This window comes from Hyla sarda, chromosome 9 (genome assembly GCF_029499605.1).
Source record: "Hyla sarda isolate aHylSar1 chromosome 9, aHylSar1.hap1, whole genome shotgun sequence".
NCBI classification, from domain to species: domain Eukaryota; kingdom Metazoa; phylum Chordata; class Amphibia; order Anura; family Hylidae; genus Hyla; species Hyla sarda.
In genome coordinates this window covers 31,210,327-31,233,775 of record NC_079197.1, presented here as the reverse complement: position 1 = coordinate 31,233,775, position 23,449 = coordinate 31,210,327, and the positions used below count along the sequence as shown (strand labels likewise).

Here is a 23,449-nt window from a genome sequence, read left to right as displayed (position 1 = left end):
CACAGAGCCATATACAGAAAACAACCACATCCTGGTGTCTCAACAAATCAGGGGTTAATAACACCTTACCCCCACAGGGTTAATACCACCAGACCCTGCAACACCCCAGACACCACATTTGCATTGTGTCTCATAGTGGATAACAGTATTGGTGGTGGCACTGTACTTGGCCATACAGTAAGAAATTAATGGAGTGGCAGTAAGCACGCATGGCCATCACTCCAATCCAATGGGAGACTTGAGTTTCCATTCTCGTAATTGCAGAGGGTCCCAATAGTCATCCCCCCCTCCAATCATACAGTTATTCCCTAATATATGGATGTCGCAAAAGTCTTCAAGTGTAACCTTCATTTACAAAATCTTTTGACATGTCACAGAGTCAATAGTTGTAACAGACCCTTACCGATCGTCAGAATGAGCAAAGAGAAGCTCGCGGTAGCCATGGACTTATAAAAGAGTCATTCGAAGAAGCTAGACAGAGATCCCTGCAAGTTTTTCTAAATGACATGGAAACTTTAATTATGCGGCAACCCCTTTAAGGCATTAAGGCAACTCTATTGTATGACACTAATTAGTATTTAGGCACTATACAATATGGAAGCATATACTATTTTTACAATCTATAACTGTACAACATGGAGAAGGCAAAAGTAGAACCCCTATAGTTGGTGACATACCAACCCATTCTAAAGACCCCATACCAATTGGACATGTGTCTGCTGAGTCTACAGTCTTTAGTAGGACCAGCCGGCCATCTAATGTGTATGGAAGCCTCCCAACTTTGCTCCAAGTTAAGAATTGATGTATCTTGGGCGACTGGGCGAGATGTGTACGGCTTTCTTTAGACCAGGTTATGTGACAATAATTTTGCCATTGCTAATATGAATCGAGTTCTTATTAGTGTCTATATTTCTCGCCTACATTCCACCATCGTGAAATCCAGTCCTGTACGAAGGCACAATACGGTTAACATCTTTGCTTATAAACATTTCACTAAAGACGGGGAAAAGAATGCTAAATAAAATGCTAAATAAAATGCTGAATGAATATCAGATACTATTTTATGCTGTTTAGTAGGATGTATTATTTAGTTACCGTTAAGAAATACATCCATCACAGAGTCCCTGTCAGTCATTATCTGATATGGTTGACATATGTGGGATTGTCGTTAGGTAGGTGTTGTGGTATTTACACGTGTGCTGCCATAAGTGACATAATAGGAATGTGCCTGTTGAATGCTTTCATTGAAAACATATCTATCACGTTCATAACCGCAGATGTAAATGGTTACTAATCACCTCATAGAGATTTACAAGGACTTTTCCCAGAAATGTTATGATAGAGTCCTCACATTTCATGATAATATGGTGAAGCATTGAAGCATTGTAGATGTGCGCTATGTCTGTATTCTACTCGAATTCATATTGTGATTTCTATCTTCCCCTTTTTTTTTTTTTTTTTGAACATGTGCTGCACTCTTCCCCACCCCCTCAGCCCAAACCTATATAGGTGGTAATTAGCCACACTAGGGCCATTTCACTCCTAGCTGCCTCCCAGTCTGACTGGGAGAGCAAGGTAAGTGAGCCATTAGACCTTGTTCACACTGGTGTGGTGCGGGGCGGCGTCCGTTGCTGCCGTGGCGCTGTGTCTGCGGGCGGGTGCGGCCTATAGACTGGTTTGAGAGGCATTGGGGCCGCTCTGCCAGTGGGTCGCTCCCCCCCCCCCCCCCGTGGGCACCTGTGTCGCGGCGGTGGTGGTCGCCGCCCGGTGCTACGCCATTTTATGCTAGGGATGTTAGGGACCCACTCTAAATAGGTGGCCTTGACGTGGCGAGTGGGCTTGTACTTTTTGATCAAAAATGTATACTAACAACCTGTTAGTTTTTGATATTGTGCTGAGAAGCAATCAGATCATTATACAAGATTGTAGATGTGCACTATGTCTGTATTCTACTCGAATTCATATTGTATGATGAGGCCCTAGAAAATAAAAGAGTCTCCCATATGTCATCACATATACACCAATGTTTGACTGGTTGCATATTCCTTTAAAGTAACCACAAATAAACCTAAACAGTTAAAAAAGTAAACTTTTAGCTGCCTCTGACCAAAAACAGAGAGAGTAACTAGGAGGGAGCAGAGAGCTCCCGGGATTACAAGTACCGTATTTTTTGCCGTATAAGACGCACTTTTTCTTCCCCAGTTGGTGCGTCTTATACGGCGAATACACAAACCTATCGGGTCGTTCCATCCGGCCATCAACGGCTGGGACCCGCTACTAATACAGGACATCACCGATCGCTGTGATGCTCTGTATTAACCCTTCAGACGCGGCGATCAAAGCTGACCGCCGCGTCTGAAGCGAAAGTGACACTAACCCGGCTGCTCAGTGGGGCTGTTCAGGACCGCCGCAGTGAAATCGCGGCGTCCCGAACAGCTTACAGGACACCGGGAGGGACCTTACCCGCCTCCTCGGTGTCTGCTCCGGGCCGGGATCCCCTGCATGGCCGGTGCTCTCCTTCGACGTCATCACGTCGTCGCGCACGCCGTCCCGTCATCTAATAGGAGCGGAGTGCGTAGCGACGTGATGACGGCAACTGAGAGCGAGGATCCCGGGGAAGAAGACGTCCGGAGCGTCGGGGACACCACGGGGACGCGGCGACAGCGATGAAGCGACATCCAGGGCAGCGGTGACGGGTCCGGAGCGGCGGGGGCACGTGAGTACTACCTCCTACCAGTGGTCTTCAACCTGCGGACCTCCAGATGTTGCAAAACTACAACTCCCAGCATGCCCGGACAGCCAACGGCTGTCCGGGCATGCTGGGAGTTGTAGTTTTGCAACATCTGGAGGTCCGCAGGTTGAAGATCACTGTTGGGTTCAGAATCTTTTTTTTCTAGATTTTGCACCTTTAAAATGAGGTGCGTCTCATATGCCGGTGCATCCTATAGGGCGAAAAATATGGTATTATGTGCAGAGTGCGTGCAGGAAGCTGGGAAACAGGAAGTCTGCATGGTGCAGGATCGGCCAATGGCTGCAGAGCAGGAAGTGATGTCATGAAATTTTGACAACTTTTGCGGTAGAGCCTAAATAATGGCGCAGCACTTGTGGGGCTATGGACTTATTACCGTATGTAAACTTAGGAAAAAATGGAGCGCATGAGTGAAGGAGTGAATGGCCCTGCTATGTTATGACCCTACAAGGCCCATTTTATCAATTTTAAAGAATTGAAAACACCAGGATTCCTAAACAAAATTAGTGGGGAATATTTTATTCTAAGGCCATAAGTTAAGCATAAGTTTTTAAATAATACATTTCATTCTTAGTGATCCCAAACAATACCCTACAGGCACCCAACCTGTCCCCGTACATGCACCTATCCTGTCCTCACTAATGACATCCGTTGTTCTTCTGATTCTTAAATGGAGAATACTTATTCCTGGGTTCTTATTATTAGTAATGCATTGAACAAAAATAAATCTTTTCCCAGCAGCATCTCACCATGTGGTGGTTGTATGGGAATATTTTGAAACTCAGTTATCCTTTTTCTTCTTGGCACATCTGATGAAAGAATACTGAACCTTAAGTATAAGCTGAATACTTAAAAGAGCTAATAAAATCATTCGCAGATATACACAAAGATACTGCAAGTCCTAAGATGACCTGAAGGTTTTGCTTACAATCAGGTTCACGTTCCCTCAGGAAACACAGTTACGTTACACTAAGGCCTCCTGCACAGGACATTGTGGGGGGGGAAATATAATACAGCATCCATTGGAGCAGGCCATGATTTTATTTTCTGTTAAATTCATATAGAAAACATAAAAAATCGATTTGCCAGAGGCGGGGTTTATGTTTAAAGTCCCATGCAAGTCAATGGGAAATATATGTTACTGCATAACTTCCAAACGGCTAGAGATATTTCGATAATACTTGGTCACATGTTACTTATATGTCCACTGAAAATATAGGATAGTTCATTTAACCCTTAACTACCCCCATTTGTGACGGTCGGGGTTTTTGTTTAAAATCCCATGCAAATGATTTGAGGTCGAGATGGGAGGACGGGATAGGAGGTCGGGATATGATGATGAGATATGAGGTTGGGATATGAGGACGGGATATGAGGACAGGATAGGAGGTCGGGATATGAGGTCGAGATATGAGGACGGGATAGGAGGTCGGGATATGAGGACGGGATAGGAGGTCGAGATATGAGGACGGGATAGGAGGTTGGGATATGAGAACGGGATAGGAGGTCGGGATGTGAGGTCGAGATATGAGGACGGGATAGGAGGTCGGGATATGATGATGAGATATGAGGTTGGGATATGAGGACGAGATATGAGGTCAAGATATGTGGATGGGATATGAGGTTGAGATATGAGGACGGAATATTAGGACAGGATAGGAGGTCGGGATATGAGGTCGAGATATGAGGACGGGATAGGAGGTCGGGATATGAGGACGAGATATGAGGATGGGATATGAGGATGGGATAGGAGGTCAAGATATGAGGTCGGGATATGAGGACGCATATGAGGACGGGATATGAGGTCGGGATATAAGAACGGGATATGAGGCTGATATATGAGGACGGGATATGAGGTTGGGATATGACAACAATATATGAGGACGGGATATGAAGTCAAAAGCTTCCTCCTTTGTTTATTTTCCTCCCCAACAAGGATAAGGAAGAAAAAAACGGGCAACGCCGGGTACTCAGCTAGTATCAAAATATAAAACAGAAACATAAAATGTCCATCATTAATCTCTTTATTTTCTCACTGTATATATATATATATATATATATATATATATATATATATATATGTGTGTGTGTGTGTAATTAAGGGTTACTGAATCAAATTCATTTCATCCAGAATAGCTTTTCTCCAGGTGACGCCATGGGTATGATGCTACTTGCACATAGGGCAGTGTCTCCAGGTCTCCAGTGTGGATACGACCCCCATCCTGTATACTCTTAGGTCACTATGATCATTATCCAGGTAGAATCTCATGTGTACTAAATATACGTCCGGTTAATATTTACCTGCTTTGTCAGTCGGAGTTCTGTGTTTGTTTTTCTTTGGACAAGCAGAAAAGCTTTACCCTTTTGTTTAGTCTTTGTGATAATTCCCATCAGGTTTTCGATATACAGTACCTGCGGGGTGCAGGCCCAACAGGCTTGTCACTGTGACAACAAAATAACAATTGCTGCAGAATCCAACTCTCCAGATACAGACAGCAAAGCTATGCAGAAAAGCCAAAGGCTGGAACATATCTGAGGCTGGAAACAATATTCACCTGTCATTTCTATATGTCGGTACGGAGGGCTCAATAGCAGATGTCATGCAAGAACAGGTAAGCCATAATAATAGAGGACGTTCTATAAAGGTAGTTGGCGGTAATGCTTTCCTATAGACGGGGAGGGAACATGTATTGCCTCTTTTTTTTGATAATAGTTACAAAGTTGACAAAAAAGACCAACTTGTTCGACTTACTAGATTTCACATGTAATCCCTCCCCATAAACTAAATAACCTCAATGTCTTTACATGTTAACATAATGTAAATAGCATTGGCTGTATGTCCTTTAGATTGTCGGATCTGACTTCTTCTGCTATGATTGTGTTAAAAACTTAAGCCAGGACTCCTGTAAATGCAATACTCTTGTCATATACCAAAGTTTTCTTTATCAATTAATAGCTGAGTACTCGGCGTTGCCCGGTTTTTCCTTCCTAATCCTTGTTGTGGGGGAAAATTAACAGAGGAAGCTTTTGACTTCATATCCCGTCCTCATATATTGTCATATCCCAACCCCATATCTCGTCTTCATATCCCGACCTCCTATCCCGACCTCCTATCCTGTTCTCCTATCCCGACCTCCTATCCCGACCTCCTATCCCATCCTCCTATCCCGACCTACTATTCCGACTTCCTATCCCATCCTCCTATCCCGTCCTTCTATCTCAACCTCCTATCCAGACTTCCTAACCCATCCTCCTATCCCGTCCTCCCATCCCGACCTCCTATCCCGACCTCCTATCCCGTCCTCCTATCTCAACCTTGTATCCCGTCCTTGTATCCCATCCTCGTATCCCAACCTTGTATCCCGACCTCCTATCCCGACCTCCTATCCCGACCTCCTATCCCATATCCCGTCCTCCTATCTCGACCTCCTGTCCCGACCTCCTGTCCCGACCTCCTGTCCCAACCTCCTATCCCGACCTCCTATCCCGACCTCCTATCCCGACCTTCTATCCCGTCCTCCCATCCCGTCCTCCCATCCCGTCCTCCTATCCCGTCCTATTCACAACCTCGTATCCCGTCTTCGTATCCCGTCTTCGTATCCCATCCTCGTATCCCGACCTCCTATCCCGACCTCCTATACCAACCTCCTATCCCGACCTCCTATCCCGACCTCATATCCCATCCTCCTATCTCGACCTCCTGTCCCTACCTCTTATCCCGACCTCACATCCCGTCCTCATATTACGACCCGTAATATGTGTACCAGGTATTGAAACAAAAACCCTGCCCCTGGCAAATGGGGGTGAGTAAGGGTCAAATCACCTTTCCTATGTTTGTTGTTGACATATAAGTAACATGTGGCCAAGTTTCATGTTAATATCTTTAGCCGTTTGGACGTGATGCTGGAAGGAACATACACACACATTCAGTTTTATATATACAGATAAACAATTTAGCCCATTTCATACATAAGACTAAGTTCATATTGTCGTTGTGCTCTATCCTGTTTTGGGTCCGTTCGGCTCTTCTATTTTTTGTGCCAAAAGGACCCAAAATGGGCCAGAGCACAACTGGTCCTGACGAATCCTATTGTCTTGAATGGAATCCATCAGGTGTCTGGTATTTTACAGGAGTTGAGCGATGAAAAATAATAGGATGTGCAATATTTTTCTCTGTGCTCGACTCCAGTCGTTCTTACGGACTAGCTGACGGAGTTCCCTTTACCGGAGCACAAGGGCAATGTGAACAAGCCCTAACAATGAAAACTGTCCACAGGTCCTAAGTGCACAACACTTCTTAACATTAATTTAAATGAAAAATTTCTTAACCCAACCTTCCGATTTGTTTATATCTATCCGAAACATATCAAGCAGGGTTTTCAAAACAGTGTGTCTCCAGCTGTTGCGAACCTCAGCTGTCCAGGCATGCTGGGAATTGTAGTTTTGCAACAACTGGAGGCACACTATTTGGAAAACCCTGATAAAGAGGTACATTTATCATTGTGAGTCTTTAGAAATTGTGTTTTGAAAATAAATTTGGGGCACGCAAGCAAAATATAATTAAAAATGACTTCAGAACACTACTTTGTATGATTCCTCCTCTGCGATTTTTCTGTGACTTTTTACCCTGCGAACAAAACAAAAAAATTGGGACTTTCTTAAAATTCTCTCCACAGCCAGTTTTGTAAGCCAGGTCTGGGCTGATGTAGATTTGCGATAAATTGGGGGCTTTGCAACAAACTTTTTTTAAAGAAAAGTCGCACTTTATAAATCATTTTAGTCATTGTAGTCAACGTCACTTAATACACAAACAGGACAAACACGTAAAAGCTACACACCCTGCGGAATATTCATGGATAATTATCTAAATAGTGCCACATGTAGTGGCTACCCATAAAGTATAAAATAACGTACCGCAAAAAAAACGGATGGGCAATAAATAGGCCTATAAGGCTATAAATATAGACTCCAATCAAAATGTAATTACCCAAAGAAAAAATGGAGCTATTTACACAAAATGATACACAAAATGAATAATCCACATTAGGCTGCCACCTTCTGTTGTTGCATTCCTCCTTGTCTTTTAATATGGATTTTACTGTATGTTATATTTTTTAATAATAAAGATTATTCATTTTGCGTATAATTTTGTGTAAATAGCTCCACATATATAGATAGTAAGCACAAGTGTCTAAAAATGTAATAAACGTTGTGGAAAAAGGATCTAGTAGTATGAAGCTATATCATGAGAGGAGGGCCCATGCAACCTGCCTACATAAGTGGTCGCGATGGTATAAATAACGAAGTGTTGCAATGTGGGCAGAGTTACATACTAAGTATAAGGGACAAAAAGTGCAAATGTGCACAAATGTGAGTCAGCTCCCCTGCCCCAGAGATTTTGCACGGATCCGCCTGGATCAGGTGCACAACGTAATGAAGAAGGATAAAGATGATCCAGCAGAATCTTGCAAATTCAGTTTATTGATATAAAATCAATGCATCAACAACGGTGGGCAATACTGGACGCGTTTCGGACAGAAATCTGTCCTTTGTCAAAGTGCAAATGCAGGATATAATGAGATCAAGACTAGCCAAATGGAGGATAATACCAATCCACAGAGGAATAACACCAACCACACTGTTCTCTGAATGCCGTACGTCCCAGGATGCCGCCACCTCAACACGTGTTTCAGTCCGAAGACCTTCGACCTGACCCCCGGAGGAAGGTCTTCGGACTGAAACACGTGTTGCTATATCGTGCACAGTATACAAGGAGAAATATTATCACCATACATATTACCATCATACTGTTAGGGACCATATCTAACAAAAACTAAGACCAAAATTACCAATAAAACCAGTAGTGTTGGGCGTGAATATTCGCAATGCGAATATTTATCACGAATATCGCATATTTGCGAATTTGCGAATATTGCGAATATACAGGGTGGGCCATTTATATGGATACACCTTAATAAAATGGGAATGGTCGGTGATATTAAGTTCCTGATTGTGGCACATTAGTATATGTGAGGGGGGAAATTTTCAAGATGGGTGGTGACCATGGCGGCCATTTTGAAGTCGGCGATTTTGAATCCATCTTTAGTTTTTTCAATAGGAAGAGGGTCATGTGACACATCAAACTTATTGGTAATTTCACAAGAAAAACAATGATGTGGTTGTAACGTAACTTTATTCTTTCATGAGTTATTTACAAGTTTCTGACCACTTATAAAATGTGTTCAATGTGCGGCCCATTGTGTTGGATTGACAATGCAACCCTCTTCTCCCACTCTTCTCCCACTGATAGCAACACCGCAGGAGAAATGCTAGCACAGGCTTCCAGTATCCGTAGTTTCATGTGCTGCACATCTCGTATCTTCACAGCATAGACAATTGCCTTCAGATGACCCCAAAGATAAAAGTCTAAGGGGGTCAAATCGGGAGACCTTGGGGGCCATTCAACTGGCCCACGACGACCAATCCACTCTCCAGGAAACTGTTCATCAAGGAATGCTCCGACCTGACACCCATAATGTAAGCAAGATGGTGCACCACCCCATTGAGTGTCAGTCCTAGCAGTCCTAGATGAACAGTTTCCTGGAAAGTGAATTGGTCGTCATGGGCCAGTTGAATGGCCCCCAAGGTCTCCCGATCTGACCCCCTTAGACTTTTATCTTTGGGGTCATCTGAAGGCAATTGTCTACGCTGTGAAGATACGAGATGTGCAGCACCTGAAACTACAGATACTGGAAGCCTGTGCTAGCATTTCTCCTGCGGTGTTGCTTTCAGTGTGTGAAGAGTGGGAGAAGAGAGTTGCATTGACAATCCAACACAATGGGCAGCACATTGAACACATTTTATAGGTGGTCAGAAAATTGTAAATAACTCATGAAAGAATAAAGTTACTTAAAACCAAGCACATCATTGTTTTTCTTGTGAAATTCCCAATAAGTTTGATGTGTCACATGACCCTCTTCCTATTGAAAAAACAAAAGTTGGATTCAAAATGGCCAACTTCAAAATGGCCGCCATGGTCACCACCCCTCTTGAAAAGTTTCCCCCCTCACATGTACTAATGAGCCACAAACAGGAAGTTAATATCACCAACCATTCCCATTTTATTAAGGTGTATCCATATAAATGGCCCACCCTGTAGTGCTAAATATTCGCAATTACGAATATTCGCATTATTTTTCACAGTACTCCCCCTCCCATAGACTTGCATCAAGGGGGCATGGCCATGATGTCCAGAGGGGCGTGGCCAACCCTCTCAGCACGAAAACAGCGCTCGGAACATTTAGTCCCGAATGCTGGCCAGTGGAGTACCCCTTTAAGACTGTTATTTAGTTATTCTTTCCTCCTTTCAAAAAAACAGAGGAGGGCAGCTCCACCGCAATATATTCCCAGGGCTCTAACAATCTTCATTGCTCTCTGGTAATGATTTAAAGATGCGGATTCTATTTTTTATCAAGTTTTCGCTGAATCCCCACAATGTGAAAGCTAATTTTTGGTTCACATAGGTATGGCTCTCGTTCGTTCGGATTTTCCCAGGACTATCCCAGAAGTTTCCACTAGTAATCTTACAGTGTAAATCCTTCATGTCTTGTTCCATTCTTCAATATCTTGTTACACATAGACTAAGATGATAAATTGTATGATGTAATTTAATCAATTGTGTCTGTCTATAACACAAATAGAAGTTGTGGAATGACGATCCCAGAGGAAACCGACAAAAAGAAAAAATATTCTGGATTAGCAGTTCAGACCGTCATGGATCCTCTCGCACCCCAACGCATTTGAGTCCCATTAAAGAGAAAGTTAGGTATGTGCAGGAACTATTGAGCGTATAGATTTTAACTCCTCATTGATTCTCTGTCATCATGGATTTGTACTCTATTATTAAGTCTCTTTAGGTATTATAAATCTCAATTTCAGTATGGTTTAATCTTTTCAAGGTCTAAATAGGGGCCCTACAGTATGTATTGTATGAGATTAGAAAAACATGGCTATTTTCTTCGAGAAACAGTGCCACTCTTGTCCATGAGTTCTCTTTGGTCATAACAAAAAACTAGTGTGGACCCTCTGTGCTGCCCAACTGGTTTGACTTTGGGCCAAACTCAGGAGAGGATTTTAAGTAACCTCTAGGTTTTTACCATTTATCTCACTCCAGGATACAGAAGCTGGATTTATCTGCTAGATGGCGCCAAGTCACTACCCTATAGGTGATCCTGGTGTGGGTAGTGACTGGTCCAGTGGACCAAAACACATCTGTTCAAGGCAGCCAGGGACCAGGTAAAGGCTGGTCTTGTTTTAGGCATGGGTCTTGAGCAGGCAATATGAAGCAGAGTAAGATACAGGCAATAAAGTAATGGAAAGCAGTTCAGGCTCAAGGTCAGCAGTTCTGGTCATACACTGAAGGATCAATACAGTTCAGAAAGGTCAAGCAGAGCTTTAACAAAGCATATAAGAACAGCTTCATGGAACATCTACAAATCACATAACTACAAATCACAGCGCAAAAAATTACACTCAAACATCCCCATATACAGAAAAATGAGAGTTATAGGGATCAGAATAGTACAATTTTATATTTTTGTACAGTTCCCCCCACATTAGGTTTGCAGTATAGTTCCCCCACATTAGGTTTGCAGTATAGTTCCCCCCCCCCCACATTATGTTGTCAGTATAGTTCCCCCACATTAGGTTGGCAGTATAGATCCCCCCACATTAGGTTGTAGTTCCCCCACATTAGGCTGACAGTATAGTTCCCCCACATTAGGCTGGCAGTATAGTTCCCCCACATTTGGTTGTAGTTCCCCCACATTAGATTGACAGCACAGTTCCCCCACATTAGGCTGGCAGTATAAGTCCCCCCACATTAGGTTGTAGTTCCCCCACCTTAGGTTGGCAGTATAGTTCCCCCACATTCGGATGGCAGTATAGATCCCCCCACATTAGGTTGGCAGTATAGTTCCCACACATTAGGTGTAGTATAGTTCCCCCACATTAGGTGCAGTATAGTTCCCCCACATTAGGTGTAGTATAGTTCCCCCACATTAATTTCAGTATAGTTCCCCCACATTAGGTGCATTATAGTTCCCCCAAATTAGGTGCATTATGGTTCCCCCACATTAGGTGCAGTATAGTTCCCCCACATTAGGTTTGCAGTATAGTTCCCCCACATTAGGTTGTCAATATCGTTCCCCCACATTAGGTTGTAGTTCCCCCACATTAGGCTGGCAGTATAGTTCCCCCACATTAGGCTGGCAGTATAGTTTCCCCACATTTGGTTGTAGTTCCCCCACATTAGATTGACAGCACAGTTCCCCCACATTAGGCTGGCAGTATAAGTCCCCCCACATTAGGTTGTAGTTCCCCCACATTAGGTTGGCAGTATAGTTCCCCCACATTAGGATGGCAGTATAGTTCCCCCCACATTAGGTTGGCAGTATAATTCCCCCACATTAGGTGTAGTATAGTTCCCCCACATTAGGTGCAGTATAGTTCCCCCACATTAATTGCAGTATAGTTCCCCCACATTAGGTGCATTATAGTTCCCCCACATTAGGTGCATTATGGTTCCCCCACATTAGGTGCAGTATAGTTCCCCCACATTAGGTGCACTATAGTTCCCCACATTAGGTGCAGTATAGTTCCCCCACATTAGGTTGTAGTTCCCCCACATTAGGTTGTAGTTCCCCCACATTAGGTTGGCAGTATAGTTCCCCCCATTAGGATGGCAGTATAGTTCGCCCCCACATTAGGTTGGCAGTATAGTTCCCCCACATTTGGTGCAGTATAGTTCCCCCACATTAGGTGTAGTATAGTTCCCCCACATTAGGTGCAGTATAGTTCCCCCACATTAGGTGCATAATAGTTCCTCCACATTAGGTGCATTATGGTTCCCCCACATTAGGTGCAGTATGGTTCCCCCACATTAGGTGCAGTACAGTTCCCCCACATTAGTTGCAGTATAGTTCCCCCACATTAGGTGCAGTATAGTTCCCCCACATTAGGTTCAGTATAGTTCCCCACATTAGGTGCAGTATAGTTCCCCACATAAGGTGCAGTATAGTTCCCCCACATTAGGTGCAGGATGGTTCCCCCACATTAGGTGCCGTATAATTCCCCCACATTAGGTGCAGTATAGTTCCCCCACATTAGGTGCAGTATAGTTCCCCACATTAGGTTGGCAGTATAGTTCCCCACATTAGGTGCAGTATAGCTCCCTCACAAACATACAGCCTTCAGCCATATACAGTGTATGGCTGGAGGCTGTATGCCTGTGTACTGCCCCACTTCAGTGCTCCGACCACTGCTCCTCCGGTCAGGGGTCATGACCTATAGGCCATAGCAGTAGGTCCCAGGACCGGAGGAGTGGTGGTCAGAGCACCCAAGCTGATGTGCAGGTAACTTACCATGCGAGCATCCTCCTCCTCGATGCTCCGCTCCTCTGTTTCTATGGGCGCACGCACGGACATCAGTGACATCCCTGCATGCGCTACCTTCCCGCGGCCCCTGCATTTTTAAAGTTAACGTGGGGCCGCAGAAAGGTAATCAGGACATCCTTGTGTCCGAAAAGATCTTTCGGGACACAGGGATGTCCTGAATGTGACGGGGCCCCCAGTGGGCTTCTCAGTGGCGGATCCCCCCCCCCCCCTGGATCCGCCACTGATCAGCCCTCAGGGGGCCCCCTGGGGGATGGGGCCCTGGGCAATTGCAACGCCGGCCCTGGCCAGGAGTGACAGTATGGTGGTGAGGACCGACTATTGGCATTGCCTTGGTAATGCAATGAAGGGAATAGGGCTGAGTAGCAAAACCATACACAGCCAAAAGACTAGGATGGCACTGTTTCTGGAGGGAAACAACCATGTTTATCTTAAGGTGGTTATCCAGGAATCGAAAAACAGGCCTATTTTCTTTCAAAGACCGCTCCCTGTCTGTCTCTATTTTGGGTGTGGTATTACAACTTATACCAACACAAATGGACCTATGGATGGAGGGTAAATTTCCAAACACTATTTACAATTAATAACAAAGTGATCATTGGTACCCTAAATTTACCATCCACTAAACAGCATTAACGCTCTATAAAACGTAACTTTTAATTAATTGCCAGTTATTAAAATATTCAAACAGTTAGGTCCCATCCATAATATCTCAATAAGGTAGTGATAGAGCATGTAACTACACGCTATAACACAATAAACATACACTAATGTTGCGGCTGCAGTCCACAACTATTAGATTTAGATGTTGTTATAGACCTAACTGTTGATTTTAAAACTTAGACGCACATCGCACATGTGTGTCTAAGTTTTAAAATCAACAGTAAATACAGTGGTCCCTCAAGTTACAATATTAATTGGTTCCAGGACGACCATTGTATGTTGAAACCATTGTATGTTGTGACCATAACTCTATGGAAACCTGGTAATTGGTTCTGAAGCCCCCAAAATGTCATCCAAAAATAGGAAAAAGTGAGGAGTAAACAAAAATAAGTAGAAAACTAATATAGATAAAGCAAATTCTTACATATAAAAGTAAGAAAGATCTGCTGGGAGCTGTAATCACTGTCTATTTCAGTGTTTCTCAAAGAGAGTGCCTCTAGCTGTTGCAAAACTACAACTCCCAGCATGCCCGGACAGCCTCCGGCTGTCCGGGCATGATGGGAGTTGTAGTTTTGCAACAGCTGGAGGCCCCCTCTTTGGGAAGCACTGGTCTATGTAGAGGACAGAAACTTCTTCAGGGTCCTGTACAGAACACGCAATGTACTAAAAATAGTAAAATGGACCCTCACCTGGTGTCCAAAGGAACAGCTAACCCTGGCACAGGTAAAGAGTACAGAACATGTAATACCTCCCTGTACTGTAGGGGGCGCTACCAGACACCAGTCAGTGCATGCACTTCAGTAATACAGGAGTTTTACCAGTGAAATGCCCATTCTGATTGGTCGGTTCTTCCAGCCATTGACACGCTTCGCAGATTCCAGTCCAGAAAAGACCATTGTATGTTGAAACTATTGTATGTTGAGGCCATTGTAAGTTGTGGCTCCTTTCACTTCAATGGAACTGAGCTGCAGAACCACACCCAACCTGGAGACAGACAGGGAGCGGTCTTTAAAATAAATTAAGACTAAACAGGGGAAGGAGGGTGTGGGGCTTTTATATCATGGCGATAGCTAAAATGGTTGGAGTTATCCCATTGTAGCTTTTTTGTTGTACTCTAAAAATATTAATTCCAGTATCCACATCTGTGTACCTGGTCAGTCTAGGCTTCAGATTTGTCCCTTTGTATTAGAAATGTTGCAAATATCTTGCAATGGGATTGGCTGTCATTTAGAAGGGAAGTTGAGCTCCTTTTACATGGGCAGACCATTAGCCCAATTCTTGTCAGTGACAGGCCACAGAAACGATCGCTGGATTGTGCAGCCATTGACATCCATTATTACCGACACCACATCAAATATTTACATGGGAACATGTGTTGCTCACTAAAGACGCTTTTTAGGGTACTCGATCAGTTGTCAAATGAGCAAACACTGACCGCTAGGTCATTCATGTGGGCAATAATCAGCCCTTTTGGCCATAAATTGTCCCATGTAAAATGCTCTACTCCATATAGTATTTGGATAAACTGTTTTTTTTTAAACATGGGAAGGTAGTTTACTATTAAATAGCAGAAAATAACACATATGTTTTACTTTTGTTGAAGAGATATTCAGCCACAAAAAGGTCCACCAAACAATGGAAGAAAAGCGGCAGATGTCTTGAAAAAAGAAAAACATGTGGAGCTGGCAGGTAGATTGTGTATATATATATATATATATATATATATATATATATATATATATATATATATATTTATATATTTATTTATTTATATATAATTTTTTTTCCATTAAATGTCTTTATAGGGTAAAAGCCATTATGTTGAGGTGCTAATTTCTTGTAAATAGTGCTGCTCATGTCAATGATCCATGTCTGGTATTGCAGCCTAATTCGCTGACTTTGGAATAGGTTGGACACAATATGGACACAATATGAACAGACCTCTTGAACATTCCAATTTTAGAAGTGCTTTTTTAAAAACTACTTGTTTCACCTGTACAAGACACACCAAAATACATAGCAGAAACTCTATAATTCTCTCAAAAACCACATGTTGTTTTGCCTTGTGGTTTTTGGCATTATTTCTTCCTCCTTCTAGGTTTAAATCAAAGACTTGATTTTAATAATAAAAGTTAAAGGGGTACTCCGGCCCTGAGACATCTTATCCCGTATGCAAAGGATAGGGGATAAGATGTTTCACCACGGGGGTCCTGCCGCTGGGTACCCCCGCAATCTTGTATTCACCACCCACCTGTTGGAGCTGCACGCCGAGGTGCCATCTCACAAACAGCCTGGTGGCGACCAGTGGTCGCCACCCGGCTGTTTGTGAGATGGCACCGCGGCGTGCAGCTCAAACAGGTGGGTGGTGAATATAAGATTGTGGGCTTCCCCAGCGGCGGGACCCCCGCGGTGAGACATCTTATCCCCTATCCTTTGAATAGGGGATAAGATGTCTCAGGGCCGGAGTACCCCTTTAAAGCAACACTCCAGCCAAAATAATATATCACCATCCAAACATAACCATGGTGGTGGTAAATGTCTGCTCTGGTTCCCTCCTTAATGGGACACTCCATTTTTCCAATGGAATGCCAGCTCTGGTACCACTGCATTGCGGTTCACATGGGACCTCAGAGTAATCAGATACTCAGCAAGTCTTATTAAGTTACATTAAGAACGTGACCCTGAGTCCACCCACAAACCCCAGTGTGAATCAGCTGGTAATGCTTTGTAGCACAGGGACTGAAAGTGGCACCCCATCGGGAAATCGGAGAATCCGGTATGAGGGAAGAGCAGAGAAGGCATTTTAAATCACCATACGTATACTTGTAGGGGAATATAACTTTTCACTGGAGTGGCCCTTTAACATTGACCTAAATTACTATGATATTGTGAATCCAATCAATACCTGCTGTGGTGAGTCTAGAGAATGATCTCTCTACTGCCCCCTGTTGCTGGGGTTAGTTGGAATCCTTAAAGGATTCTGCTGATGGGTGAACCCACTGTTTGCCTGACTGCAAACAATTAGGCTAAAAACAGAGTTTTGTGTTACTAACCATATATTGTATGATAATTTTTTTTAATGCTCTAAGTTGCACCAGCCAAAACTTCCCTCCACAGGATAGGGGATAAGTAGCTCATGGCAGTGAGTCTGACCGCTGGGACCCCCAACGGAGGGCGTGTCGTCTACCGGTAGACAGCACATGCTCCATTCATTTCTATGGAAGCATCGGAGATGCCGAAGTGCTGTACTCGGGTCTCTTTGGCGCTTCCATAGAAATTATTGGAGCACGTGCCGTCTGCAGCACATGCTCCCTACTGAGAGCCGGGTCCCTTCTGTAAGGGCAATATGACCCACCCCTGCTTGTTTGGCATCTGTACCAAAATATCTTAAAACCCACCTGTCAGCAGGTTTTTAGGGTATAAAGTATGGGCATGGCTGTATAGGGTTTTGACCCTGAATCCGTACATACCTTTCATTAGTTAATTGACCGAGAAAACTGAATTTAAATAGATATGCAAAATAACTTTTGGAGCCTAGTGGGCGTTTCCCTCAGATGATGGATTACAGGGGTGTGGCAAGGGTTACCGGGAGAAGAGGAGACCAGCACGGGTAGTGACAAACTGGTGAAAGGGCCGGACTGTGTTGGGTTCTAACAACTAAGAGGAACGCCCAGTGGACTCTGAAGCCTCATTTACATATATTTTCATCTGTTATCTCGGCACTGGAGGGGTCAATAAACTAATGAGAGGTATGTAAGGGTCAGAAGATCTATACAGACATGACCTTATTTTATATGCAGGTCCGCTTTACGTAAGTGCCTACAAGTATATAAAAAAAGCCCTCTGAATAGACCTCTGAGAACCTTTTCTGGGACTTTGGGGAACTGATGCCTTCAATGTCATGAGCTCACTAAATACAAGTGCAATACACCTGAACAAATAAGCTTATTATAATTCATGTTACTGTAATGTTGTTTTTTGTTTAAAGGATTATTCCCTAATCCTTATATCGGTCGTGTTATTCTAATAGTTTAGTGCATTAGCTGCTACCCTAGTAAATGAACCTTGTGGCTCACCACTTACATTGCCATGAATGGAACGATTAAAGCCAGATGATGAACTAGCAAACATCCCCGAGCGTCCAATCACCCACTGTCATGATACATTACAGTCCTGTAGGTTTGCTCTGTGCGCACAGTCCTCTTGGGCGATGACATTTATTCAGTGTTCGCTTTGTTAAACCTTCTGTTTGAGCCGGTTCCACTTTCTCACAGTGACTGATGGAAACATCTTTCCTCTAGTGTTCAGATTTGGGATCGCGGCCCAGAAAAAGAGACCAAACATTTCATCCCACAAAAACTTTTACTTTCCTCTAATAGTAATTGTGGTTATCCCTTAAAGCCTTTGAGTGGCACATTTCCCACAGTCAGGAAATCAACCCCCCCCCCCTTTAGAGTCACATTACGCTTTAAAACGTTTTTCCTCAGCCCTCTCTATATTACAGACTGAGACACCCCCCTTCATGGTAACAAGCCTTTAGTGTTGTTTGAAATTATAACCATTGGTGAAAAGTCTCTACTTGAAAGGGGATCATTACACTATATCTGTGTGCCCAGTACTTATAACCCAAAATGAGCACTAAATGTAAAGACTCATGCAAATGGCAAAGCCACTACCCAAAGCCTGTATGGCAGTACATGAAGTCCCTCCACATGCCACCACATGGTGTTTCAGCACTGCATTATGGGGATACCTCTGTATTAGGGCATCCAATTAAACATGCACCAATTCATACAAAGCCTAACCTACAATATAAAGCCTTTATATACCTCCATAGGCATGCAGGCATGATCATCTTTATGTTCACAAGGGCAGTAAAGTGTACCTGTCGTTTGCAAAAACATTATATAATGTAGAGAATACCATTATGTGTATATACGTTGGTTAAAAAATGTGTAGTTTATTTAGTAAAAAAATGCTGTCCCTGAATAGTGTTGCTCGCGAATATTCGCAATGCGAATTTTATTCGCGAATATCGCATATGCGCGAATTCGCGAATATTCGCGAATATAGCACTATATATTCGTAATTACAAATATTCTTTTTTTCTATTTATTTTTTATTTATTTTTAATCACAGTACACATCACAGTGATCATCCCTCTCTGCTTCCAGCTTGTGTGGTGTAAAGAAGGCTCTAATACTACTGCGCGAGACTGGCGTGCAAATTTTCGCATATGCGAAAATGTGCATATGCTAATTTTCGCATATGCGAATTTTCGCTTGAGCTGATTTTTGTATATGCAAATTTTCGCATACGCGACTTTTCGCATATACGAAAATAAAACGCGAATATGCGAATTTAGCGAATATATGACGAATATTCGTTCATATATTCGCAAATATTCGCGAATTCGAATATGGCCTATGCCGCTCAACACTATCCCTGAAGCTATTGCCTGTTTGTCTTCAGTGTACAGAGCCCTGCTTGTCCTCAGTGCACAGAGCCCTGCTTGTCCTCAGTGCACAGAGCCCTGCTTGTCCTCAGTGTACAGGGCCCTGCTTGTCCTCAGTGTACAGAGCCCTGCTTGTCCTCAGTGTGCAGAGCCCTGCTTGTCCTCAGTGTGCAGAGCCCTGCTTGTCCTCAGTGTACAGAGCCCTGCTTGTCCTCAGTGTACAGAGCCCTGCTTGTCCTCGGTGTACAGAGCCCTGCTTGTCCTCGGTGCACAGAGCCCTGCTTGTCCTCGGTGCACAGAGCCCTGCTTGTCCTCGGTGTACAGAGCCCTGCTTATCCTCGGTGTACAGAGCCCTGCTTGTCCTCGGTGTACAGAGCCCTGCTTGTCCTCAGTGCACAGAGCCCTGCTTGTCATCAATGTACAGGGCCCTGCTTGTCCTCAGTGTACAGAGCCCTGCTTGTCCTCAGTGTACAGAGCCCCGCTTGTCCTCAGTGTACAAAGCCCTGCTTGTCCTCAGTGTACAGAGCCCTGCTTGTCTTCAGTGTACAGAGTCCTGCTTGTCCTCTGTGTACAGAGCCCTGCTTGTCCTCAGTGCACAGAGCCCTGCTTGTCATCAATGTACAGGGCCCTGCTTGTCCTCAGTGTACAGAGCCCCGCTTGTCCACCCACACTTCCTGTATTTGGTCTCTTTACAGAGACACACAGGCAATAGCTGCAGGGACAAATATATACACATTGTTTAACCAATGTATATTACAATATACATATAATGTTATTTTCTACATTATATAAAACGTTTTTGCTAATGACAGGTACACTTTAAAGGATAGTCTCATGAAGACAATCCCTGTTTATAAACCCTGCAATATAAACATCAGGTAAACATAGAAACATTGGCATATAGAATGTTTTGGCAGATCAAAACCATTTGGCCCATCTAGTCTGCCCAATAATCTGAATCCCATCAATTGTCCCTGGCCCTATCTTATATGAAGGATAGCCTTATGCCTATCCCATGCATGCTTAAACTCCTTCACTGTATTTGCAGCGACCACTTCTGCAGGAAGGCTATTCCATGCACCCACTACTCTCTCCTGATATTACTTTTAAACCTTTGCCCCTCTAATTTAAAAGGATGTCCTCTTGTGGTAGTTTGTCTTCTTTTAAATACATTATGCTCTCCTTCTTTACTGTGTTGATTCCCTTTATGTATTTAAAAGTCTCTATAATATCCCCTCTGTCTCTACTTTCTTCCAAGCTATACATGTTAAGGTCCTTTAATCTTTTCTGGTAAGTTTTATCCTGCAATCCATGTACTAGTTTAGTATCTTCTCTGAACTCTCTCTAGAGCAGTGATTCTTAACCTGGGTTCGATCGAACCCCAGGGGTTGGGAGAGCCAGTCCCAGGGGTTCGGCGGGGGAGGTCGCAACAGGATAGGAAAACCAAGCAATTGCTTGGGGCCCCAAGCAGAGCCAGTGTTTGCCCGTCCTGTAGCGACGGGGCAATTCCCCCCCCCATCACTATTTACTCCCTGCGGCCCCACGTTAAGTTTAAAAACGCAGGGCCGCCGGGACAAAGCGCACGCCGGGACGTCATGCCCCCATGGAAATGAAGGCACTGAGGACCGGAGGATAGAGAAGGAGGAAGACGCACGCTGGCCAGCTTGGTAAGTGACCAGCAGCACGTCATCTTCGGTGCTCCGACCACCGGTCCCGAGACCTACTGCTATAGCCAGAGCAGTGGTCGGAGCACTGAAGTGGGCAGTACACAGGCATACAGCCTCCAGCCATACACTGTATATGGCTGGAGGCTGTATGTCTGCGGGGGAACACTACCTACATCAGTGGTCTTCAACCTGTGGACCTCCAGATGTTGCAAAACTACAACTCCCAGCACTGCTAATGTGAGGGAACACTGCCTGCCTAATGTGGGGGAACACTGCCTGCTTTATGTGGGGGAACACTGCCTGCCTAATGTGGGGGAACACTGCCTGCTTTATGTGGGGGAACACTGCCTGCCTAATGTGGGGGAACTGTCTGCCTAATGTGGGGGAACTGTCTGCCTAATGTGGGGGAACACTTCCTGCCTAATGTGGGGGAACACTTCCTGCCTAATGTGGGGGAACACTGCCTGCCTAATGTGGGGGAACACTGCCTGCCTAATGTGGGGGAACACTGCCTGCTTTCTGTGGGGGAACACTGCCTGCTTTATGTGGGGGAACACTGCCTGCCTAATGTGGGGGAACACTGCCTGTCTAATGTGGGGGAACACTGCCTGCCTAATGTGGGGGGAACACTGCCTGCCTAATGTGGGGGAACACTGCTTTATGTGGGGGAACACTGCCTGCTTTATGTGGGGGAACACTGCCTGCCTAATGTGGGGGAACACTGCCTGTCTAATGTGGGGAACACTGCCTGCTTTATGTGGGGGAACTGTCTGCCTAATGTGGGGGAACTGTCTGCCTAATGTGGGGGAACTGTCTGCCTAATGTGGGGGAACTGTCTGCCTAATGTGGGGGAACACTGCCATTGTTGCGAAAATGACATGAGAGTGGCACTTGCCAAGGTAAAGCTGCACATTTCTGAACTGGTCTCTGAAAGACAACAGCAGAAGTCACACTGATTTGCAGTAAATATTCATTATGTTTTTGTGTGAAAATCATGTTTTCATGGTCTTGTTCTTTCTTCTTAATGGTTTTGTTCATTTTGTGCACCTATGAATAAATATATACTTAAATATATACCTCATATGTTTTGAATTTTAAATTTTTTTATTTTTCCAATTAAGAGGGTTTTGGTGAATGCGCATATGAAACTGGTGGGGTTCAGTACCTCCAACAAGGTTAAGAACCACTTCTCTAGAGTAGAGATGTCGCGAATTGTTCGCCGGCGAACAGTTCCCAGCGAATTTAGCATGTTCACGTTCGCAACATATGTGAAGTTCGATCCGCCCCATATACTTTAACATTGCAGTAAACTTTGACCCTGTGAGTCAGAGTCAGCAGACACATTACAGCCAATTAGCAGCAGTCCCTCCCTTTTAGACCCTCCTACCTCTTGCACGGACGCCATTTTACCCTCATTCAGCATGCTGCAGTCTTAGGAAGTGGAGGGTCAGAGAAGCTGCTCCTGCTGTATAGGGAAAGCGATAGCTAGGTTGCTGCTAGGTGGTGTATTCAGGGTCCAGTTTACTTTTAAAGCACTAGTGTAACATCTGCTTTAAGGACAGCACCCAAAAAAGCCCTTTTTAGGGCTGAAAGATATCAGTCCGTGTGTCTTGCAACAGCTGGAGGCACCCTGGTTGGGAGGGAACCACTGGTTAAAAGGGGTACTCCAGAATCAAACTTAAGTTCCTTCAAGCAACTAACTACTACAATATTCAAAGGGCTGAAAGATATCAGTCAGTGTGTTTTGCAAGAGCTGGAGCCACCCTGGTTGGGGACCACTGCTTAAAAGGGGAACTCCGCTGACAAGCATCTTTTCTTTAAAGCAACTAACTACTACAGTATTCAAAGGGCTGAAATATATCAGTCCGTGTGTTTTGTAACAGCTGGAGGCACCCTGGTTGGGGACCACTGCATAAAAGGAGAACTCCGCTGGCAAGCTTTTTTGCTCATTGTCACACCAGTGCAAATCACATTAGGTGTGACAGTTGTGCAAATAAATCAAAAAATACCTTTTTTGGCTGTTAAATAAAATCAGTCGTCACTGTCAGTTCACGTCACAGTTGCCAGTTTTTTTGCCTGCAGGGCAAATTGTGTCACCCTAGTGCAAATCACATTAGGTGTGACAGTTGTGCAAATTTAAACAAAAAAATGACAGGCAGAGGAAGGCCACCCCGCAGGGGCCGTCGTGGTGCTGGGATTCCCTTTGGCCCTAGAATGACCAGTGTTCAGAGGCCACGTACCCTGAACCCCCAAAGTTCTGAGGACTTAGTTGACTGGCTATCACAAGACACCCAATCTACTACAGCTTCCGTTGGGAACCTTGACGCACCGTCCTTCTCCTCCTCTAGAAGGACGAAGTCAAAGCCGCCATCCTCCTCCTGGTCCAGCATCTTCAGCCAGGTCAACCACTGCTGCCCTCCTTGTCCCCTCTCAACCATCCGCCTTTCCGTCTCTCACCTTGAGC

At 44.3% G+C, this 23,449-nt stretch overlaps 1 protein-coding gene across 12 annotated transcripts in view; it reads left to right on the top strand.

Moving 5' to 3' along the window:
* Positions 1-23,449, top strand: part of LOC130291184 (uncharacterized) — a 150,602-nt gene that overhangs the window by 114,949 nt on the left and 12,204 nt on the right. For 9 of the 12 annotated variants that reach the window (XM_056539686.1, XM_056539685.1, XM_056539684.1 and 6 more), the window contains 3 exons: positions 5,144-5,361; positions 10,450-10,574; positions 15,467-15,552. In XM_056539686.1, the coding sequence (XP_056395661.1) occupies positions 5,350-5,361; positions 10,450-10,574; positions 15,467-15,552 (223 nt within the window). In that variant the 5' untranslated portion in view covers positions 5,144-5,349. Of the gene's footprint in view, positions 1-3,092; positions 3,127-4,880; positions 5,007-5,121; positions 5,362-10,449; positions 10,575-15,466; positions 15,553-23,449 lie in introns of those variants that run through there. The other 3 variants (XM_056539687.1, XM_056539692.1, XM_056539689.1) reach the window with 3 other exon arrangements.